This window comes from Rhipicephalus sanguineus, chromosome 4 (assembly GCF_013339695.2).
Source record: "Rhipicephalus sanguineus isolate Rsan-2018 chromosome 4, BIME_Rsan_1.4, whole genome shotgun sequence".
NCBI classification, from domain to species: Eukaryota; Metazoa; Arthropoda; class Arachnida; order Ixodida; family Ixodidae; genus Rhipicephalus; species Rhipicephalus sanguineus.
This window is the reverse complement of record NC_051179.1, coordinates 179,366,050-179,374,614: the sequence shown is the minus strand read 5'-3', so window position 1 is coordinate 179,374,614 and position 8,565 is coordinate 179,366,050. Positions and strand designations below refer to the sequence as shown.

General features: G+C 47.4%; 1 protein-coding gene across 2 annotated transcripts in view; it reads right to left on the bottom strand.

Annotated features, from left to right (window-relative positions):
• Positions 1–2,328: 2,328 nt before the first annotated feature.
• The window catches only part of LOC119390936 (ubiquitin conjugation factor E4 B), a 144,331-nt gene continuing 138,094 nt past the window's right edge, over positions 2,329–8,565 (bottom strand). For both annotated transcript variants that reach the window (XM_037658652.2, XM_037658653.2), the window contains one exon: positions 2,329–2,724. In XM_037658652.2, the coding sequence (XP_037514580.1) occupies positions 2,669–2,724 (56 nt within the window). In that variant the 3' untranslated portion in view covers positions 2,329–2,668. The remainder of the gene's footprint in view (positions 2,725–8,565) is intronic.

Genomic DNA, 8,565 nt, shown 5'->3' with positions numbered 1-8,565 from the left:
TATTGTGTACGTGCGGTGCCAGGTACCTGTCTGGTGTCGTAACCCGGTTCAGCGCCGTTTTCCCCCGCATGGTCGCCACTCGCCAATCTCCCGGTGTGGGCTTTGGAACCATATGGAGTGGAGATGCCCAGGAGCTCGACGAGGTCCTGATGATCCCCAGCTCCAGCATGTAGTGAAATTCTTGTCGGGCGACTTTCAATTTCTCCGGGTACACAAGCCGCGCGTGTACAGGCGCTGGTGGTGATGTAGTGGTGTACCTCGTGCTTCACCATAGAGCCGGCTGGCGGCTGCCTCTTCAACTCAGGAAACTCGTGCAGAATGCGAGTAAAATGTTCTGCGCCGGATGGCCCGAGAAAGCGGCGGAGGGTATTTCGAGGGGTTGCCCTGCACAGTCGTCTGCGACACGGGATCGTGGAGGCACCTGTTGCGCACATCGGCGAGAAAGCCGAAATGTCGTTGAAAGTCTGCACCCAGGATAGCAAACTTCACTTCTGCCACAATGAAAATCCATCGGAACGTTCTGTTCAAGAGCGGCAGCGAGCGATGTCTGTAGGTGGCGATAGTTAATGCGTTGTTGACCGCCTGAATTAAGGGGGGACGAACTGGGGACACGGCGATCTGTTGACCCCACTGGCAACACGCTCACCTCAGCGCCGTTGTCCACGAGGAATCGCAAGCCAGTGTCACGGTCGGTGAGGGAAAACACTGATTTACGACGTTCTGGGGTGTCCCGGTGTTATGCCGATCGAATGATGGATTACAGGGTAGCGGGTGCTTCACAACTGTACTTATACTAGGCAGCCTCAGAAAGTTTACAACTGGCTCTATGGCCGCTCCTCCAGCATACACTGTGATTGTTATGCGTGTTCCATGCAGGCTTGCCGTTTTTTGTCCACACGCAGTCACGTCTGACACCAAATAACTTTGCTTTTGTGCTAGCGAATACATTTTCCCTTCCTTTTTTTTTTTTTTGCTGCCCTTGTAAATCCCCAGTGTCCTTTTTTTTTTTTTTTCCATGCATTCATCAGAGCAGCACTTCAGTTCACAAAAGCCTCACACTCCCCTGCACACTCGCGAGATGCTTTGGCCATAGCATTTCTATGATGTCACTCTATCCATGGTGTAAAAGCTCTCTGACGAGCAGGCATGACTGTCTCTTTCGACCAAAGCTTTTGTTTCTCTCTGCTCTGATCCGTTCTGGCCAAGCTATGTGAGTATGAGGTGCAGACTGAACTTATTTGCTTCAAGCTTGACCTAGTAGTCAGAGCTACATTGTGCATTTTAATTGATTAGCTCAATATGAAGAAATGTCCAACAATGCATCTAAATTGCAAAATGCATGCAAGAGAGCTAGTGGACAACCCCAAGGGTAGTGAATATGCATCGGCAAGTACTCTGGCAGCAGGCTCAGTATGAAACAAGCAACCGACTCCGGCATGTAGCATTAGAAAGAGCACACCACCTCACAAACAAGTGTAGAATAAAATGAAACACCAAGCAGATGGTCGGCATTAACACATGCATACTTTTTACCATATTTACCTAAGGATTAGCAGTAACACTATGCACTAAGGATAGTGCTCTTGGCAATAAAAGCAAACAGCCAATAACTGTTCAGCCTGTTTGCTGAACAGCCGATGATGATATTGCGAAACAGAGAGCAATGTTACAATTTTTTTTTGTGTTTTTGACACGAAACTGTAAGTTCCCCATTGCATGCTGTGGAAAAATGTTTGGCTCACGTGTTCGCACGAGCTTCATTCACAGCTCCATGATGGCAAGTTCCACAAGCTTCCTGCAGATACTAGAACACAATACCACAAACGACAAACACTTCTGATCCATGGTTCTGTGTTTTAGTGTTTCTGTAAAATATTCATAAATTTGTGCCAACTAACATGATCGTATTGCCTGCCTTGTCTAAAGATTGCTGATGTTCAATATCACGAGTGTTTCAGAGCCTCTTTGATGTCAAAAGTACGAATGACTGATAGAGGAGATTTCTTGCTTGCCGATATGAAAGCTTGTAATAATTCACGAGCCACCACATTACTAGTTCTGCCCACAATCTCGCACTCATATGCAATGCATAGAGAAATGATGGCCTGTTTGCACAATTTGGGTATGGAGAGCTCTGTGGGTGTGCAAAAAAGGATCTATAAATGTTTGTTATTTGAACCTGGGCAGTCCTTGTGCCCATACACTGAATGACTTTCTTAGCAGTTAGCGCTTAATTCGGTAATCGTCTTTCGTGCATTAAGTGGCCACAGGCCTGTAGCCTGGCTGTTGTTCAGAAAGAAGTTAGGTACAAACTTACTTGAAATAAACAAGAGCAAGAGACACTTAGTGCCACATTTATTATTGACCAGAAGATGCAATTCTGGAAAATTTACAAAATGACATGCTTTGACTGTTGGCTGCCTTTGTAGGCTGCGTGAGGGCGGTACCTCCTTTTGCAAAAGAGCATTTTTTGTAGAGCGCTGCTGCCGCTACTGGCAAAAGGACTTTTTCAGGCTCAGGTACGTTTGTCTCTGCAAGCCAAAACAGTATGGTCCGGAGCAGTTGTAGCTGGCAACCCTCGACGACATGTGCAATAAATATTTTATCCGCACCAAAGACACAATTCTGATGCTCCAACGTTGGTATTTGGCAGAGTTGATGCACTGGTTCACTGGCCAGATCGGGACTGCTTCCACTCAGTGATACGTTGTCGGAGTTCTTCATCTGCAAGACACAAAAAAGGCTTGCTGGATCTTCAAAACGGAGCATTTTTCACACCCCATATACACTTGAGGCACAAATTATGAGAGACTGTCTATAAACATGCCTTGCACCAAAGACAAAGTGGTAGAGTGCTCATGTGTGCATGTTTTAGTGAGTCATCATAATTAGAATGCAATTACACATCTACTCAAGTATACTAAAGGCCCAAGCAGGCATTACACAGGAGAGTTATGATAAATCAGTGATGGTTACAGCACACACACTTGAACAGAGAATACTAGTTAATATTAAAAAACTCATGCTGAAACAGGTTGCATAAAAAGACTCAAACTGTGGGCTCGAAGTACATGCCTAAATTATTATTGGTTGTAATAATTCTGAGCAAATAAAAAGTATGCTTTCATGGCATGACCAATGACTCATCGACATGGCAGTGGAGTTAGCAAAATGACTGTCCAAAACTCCAGGTCTTTTGCTTTTTCTTGACCGCCAACGGACAGAACTAGTAAAACCAAGTTGCACCCATAAAATGTGAACACCACACCTGAAGAAGGTATGCCATGCTCCATACCGAACAGTTTGTTTCCTTTAAACTCTTTTTAGACAAAAAGTCATACTTTCCCTTCATTTAGTGCATTAAAATTGTCAAGCATTGTAAGCGATTTTTAGCACTGCATTTCAATACGGTGGAAGACCAAAAGAACAAATAAATACAGGCGAGCTATTCAATAGACCCTTTTCAAGCACGCACGCGCCACCGATGGGCGTGCAAGCACTCATGGGAAAAGTGTGTATGCCGCAGCAGTCGCCGCGATGAGTGCACTGGCCTCACGCTTTAGCTTTCCGCCTGCGCCGTGCCAGCACTTCTCAGATCAAGTGAATGTGACAAGGTGTAGCATATTAATTACTCCGGAATTCAGTCATGAACTTCTGTGTTTCACTAAGACGGCCTCTCTACGATTTCCATTTGTGTTCCTGCATGCTGCTCTTGAACCAACTGAGCGGTTCCGAAACGTCTTTTTTTGTTTTTGTTTGGCGCCAGTATTCCCTGTGGCATAAATTAAACAAAGATACAACTCGGTTTCCTACACAAATTCCACAAGCGGCCAGTGGAATTCACCGATCCATTAGGAATCGACGTCCACTGACACTGTTGATGAGCACAAGGTGAGGCTCTGAGATTTGGAGATTATGCGAGAGCGCACTACAGTCGGCCTTTAGAAGTAAGATACATTGATCAGACAGCATGCGCGTTGCTCGCACCACAGGTAACAAGATAAGCTTTTATCACCATTTGTTGACACTAACAACAGATGTTACATTTTACAAACGGCGGTTGTGTTTTCGCGTGTTGGCTCACATGTGACCACAATGTAGATATGTGTAGTCGTACTTGTTAGCAATAAGATGTTACCTTTTAAAGGCCATAGCGGTTATATGCAGTTGGCAAGTGCAGTAGTGTTCATGGCACTAAATGCTCAAGTGGAGAGCTATCTCTGGCAATTTGATACGTCACATTTGTATTATTATGTGTATTAGAAGTAACCATCAAACAAACATGAATTCACTGCTCCAGCTCATACTGTAACACGTCTTGACGGTATCGGCATGCAATAATGTGCATACTGCTTAACTGCTATATCCGATACATATCCGCCTGGTAATACCTACACTTCACTGTGTTAATCTTTTAACATTTCATGCGCAGATATACATGCAGATGCGCTCGGATGCGTGTACTATTTATATATTATATAATAATAATTGTTGGGGTTTTACGTCCCAAAACCACGATATGATTATGAGGGACGCCGTATTGGAGGGGTCCAGAAATTTTGGCCGTCTGGTGTTCTTTAACGTGCACTGACATCGCACAGTACACGGGCCTCTAGGATTTTGCCTCCATCAAAATGTGGCCGCCGCGGCAGGGATTGAACCCGCAACCTGCGGGTCAGCAGCCGAGCACCGTAACCGCTACACTACCACGGCGGACATGTGCAGTATTTTCGTTGTGAGAATGTTCAAGTGGCGACGTGTTCATTTCGTTGCGTGCTGCCACTGCTCACAACGAGCCAACGAGCAGGAGGCACTTGAACAACCGGCTCGCTCGGCGTACACACTTTTCCCACAGTGCTTCGTGCAACCGCAGGGTACTCTGGGATTGCTTGAAAGAGGTCTATTGCACCATCCTGGCACTACTGTTCTTCAGCTGCCCAACAACTTGCATCTTTTTTTTTTTTTTTAAAGCCGAACCAATCATGAGACAGAGTTCTTATTCAACAAAGGGCTCTGATTTTCCATAACCATGGAAGGCACCTGAAAAAAGCAGTAACAGAATCATGCTCTTGTGTAGAAGGTCAAGACGTGCATTTCCACGCCTATCAATTTATTCTGACCAAGCCATCGCTGTCCACACAACGACAGGCCGGATGACACCCTCAATACCTTAATAACCGCGGTGGTGCGAGCGTCAGGCCGTCGTCAGGCCTCTCTTGCTAGGCCTCTCAGCTGCTCTCGCTGTGAAAATGATCTCCGTGCTGAGAAAGCGCAAGGTTTTTTCTTCTGAAGAAAAGTTTGCGATTGTAAATGCGGTTTCCGCAGGTGAGAAAAAGAAGGACATTGCTGCGCGATTTGATATCCCAGCCAGCTCCCTGTCGACGATACTATTGAGTGCGAAGGACAGCATCCGCGAGGCAGCGGAGTCGGGCACGGGTTCGAAGAAGAAAAGACTGAAGAAGTCAACATACGCTGATGTGGACAAGGCCGTCTTCACCTGGTTTCTGGACACACGGGCACGCAATGTGCCCATAAGTGGCGCAATCCTGCAGCAGAAAGCGAAGGATTTTGCGTCTATTCTTGGCCATGACGATTTCAAGGCAAGTAACGGCTGGCTGCAAGGATTCAAGAGCCGGCACGGTGTCGTCGGTAGAGTGATTAGCGGCGAGTCCGCATCTGCTGACTGCGATGCCTCTGCCTCATGGGTGGCCGAGAAGCTGCCTGGCATCTTGGACCGCTATGCGGCGGCGGATTTGTACAACGCCGATGAAACGGCGTTGTTCTACCAGATGTTGCCGAACCACACGCTGGAGCTTAAAGGGCACAATTGTCGAGGCGGAAAGCAGAGCAAACTACGCGTCACGGTCTTGCTTTGCGCAAACAGTGACGGCAGCGACAAAAGAATCCCATTAGTTACAGGAAAAAATACCCGGCCAAGGTGTTTTAAAGGCACGAAGCGGATGCCAGTCAAGTACGTGGCCAATTCGAAGGCCTGGATGAGCCGAGAAATCTTTACTGAATGGCTGAAGGCATTCAACGAAGATGTCAAGCGTCATGGTCTCCAAATATATGTCTATTGCTGGACAACTGCTCCGCGCACCACATCGAAGGCCTTCAGCTATCGAACATCGAGCTGCAGTACATCCCTGCCAATTGCACGTCCCTAATACAGCCGTTAGACAAAGGGATCATCAACAGCTTTAAGTGCTGCTATCGTCGTCGCGTCATTCAGAAGATCCTCTTGGATATGCACTTTGAACGGCTGACTAAGATAGACATTTACCAAGCCATCGAGATGCTTGCTGCTTCCTGGCAGGAAGTATAAAAGCTGACACAGTCGCAAATTGCTTCATGAAAGCCGGGGTGTCAGTGGTTACAGAGGCTGGAGTCGACGAAGAAGAACCCCAGGAACCTTCAAATCCATCCGATGTCAGTGAGGCGTGGGATGCACTTTGCGCGAATGGTGGAGTGCCCGACGACGTTGCACTTGACGACTTTTCATACGCTGACAGTGATGCTGTATCTACCGAAGAAATGTCGGATGTGGCACTTGTAGAAACTGCCCAAGATCGCGGTGATGGTGAAGGTTCGTCAGAGGCAGATACAGTGCCGTTGCCTACTGCAAAGGAGATCTTGGACGCGCTGGACGTTCTGCGCCGTCACGTTGGCTCACAGGATGAATGACGAGGCAGCATTGGATGAGTTGGTTTCTCTGAACCGCCGCGTGACGTCATCTTTGACGCGAAAGACACATGCCAAGATAATGCAGTTTTTTTGTGCTAAATAAATATTTGAGGTGAGTGGCACTGAACTGGCATCCGCCGCGTCTTCGTTTGGTTTTTACGATAGTTTCTTTAGTCTTTACTCGAAAACTGCATGTAACAAAAACCTGGATGTAACGAGAATTCGCGAACTTTTTCCAATTTCGTTATATCCAGGTTTAACTGTATATACTGTGATGATGTGGATTGTGGCTGCGACGAAGCGAAGAGGAAACGGCAGTTCTTCTCTTTGCTATGTGCCTCTGACCGGGAGGAAGATGAAAGAGAAGAGCGAGGGCGGCGTGCGGCTCGAGCAGACGGGGCGTGACACGATTGAACGGCAGCTTGCTGAGCGGCGGTTCGAGTCGCGGCATGCTTCAACCAGGCGTCCTGCAGCCATGCGGACCTGGTTGGCCTGATGTCCCGCTGTGAGCTGCTTCCCTTGACCGAGTGTCCTGCAGCTATGCGGACCTGAGTGCTGTACTGGACGTGCAGACCTGTGGCGTGGATGTTCGTGGCCTGGCACAAGAGGGGCAACCGCCTGCTGTCCAGGTGACACGAGGTTCCCGCAGTTCGTGCTTTTGACCGGCGACTGAGCTGTACTGCAGTGGCCTGGTGTGCTGCAGTTCGACCACTATTCCGTCACAGCCTGGTCAAGCCGTCTTGGGTGCTGGACGTCCGACTGCCTCGTGGAGGGTCCACAACGACCAATCCCACCACAATGAGGACTACATATCGGCGAGTAGGACGGTTGATGTGAATCTAGGCGTGTAGGACTTCCAGACATTGCAAAGTACGGTTGTTAGTGTTGTCAAGTTTGTAGAGCGTTTAATTTATCATCTGTTGTAATATAGTCTGTGTTGTGTGCAAAAACACCTGTCTGCCGTGTCAATTCATACGGATCCTGGGCCCACATTCATTCTCTTATCGCATATACCTTGTAAAGATAATCTGCAACGCCTTTTCTCCCCGTAACAATATTATTAAAACAAAAACTAATTACTAAAACATACAAAATGTGGCCGATTTTCCCAAGGTCACAAAAGAGTTAGTGTTCTGCATGCAATAGACCAAAGCCAGAAAATTTCATAACTGCTGCCCTTTGTTATTATTATTTTCTTTTCGTGGTGGCCTTGGGGCTGTTCTTCAGATTTATGGGTGTGCCTGTACAATTGGGAGGATTGCTCAATATACAGGAGTCCCCCAGTCAAATCGGATGAGTTGGCTGGTGTGTGTGCCCCAACAATCGCACATGTTGATGTCGTGAGGCCTACTTCACCAAGTCTATCACTTCCCCTTTGGATATTTGTCCAACATTAGGGAGTTTTTGAATAGGGGCCCCAATCGTCTTGGGGCCCCAAAGGAATAGCGCCGAGGCTACTGCGCGTGCGCGAGACCCAAACAGCATTTGGGTTTTGCATTGGGGATGCTATTTCTTGAATTTAGCGGAAGCCCCAAAGCATGCCCCAAAGGCTTTGCGTCAAACAAACATGATGGCACCCACTGAAGCGACGGCTCTTGGCCAAGACTAGAGTGACTTAGAACAGGGGGAGTGTCCAAAGCACTGCAGACCTTATTCGAAAACTCCCTATTGATAGGACGTCTAATTGCAAGACGTGGCTTACTTATATGAGACAAGCCGGTGTAAGCACAAAAACTAACAATGTGACCTTCAAAAAAGAAAAAAGAAAAAGAGTGATTCCAGCACCATCTAAAAGCTAAGGTGGGAGTATCAGGGCCTCCAAGAATGGCCACCCCATGTCAGAGGTTACAACATGCAGCTGAGGCCAATGCTGACAACCAG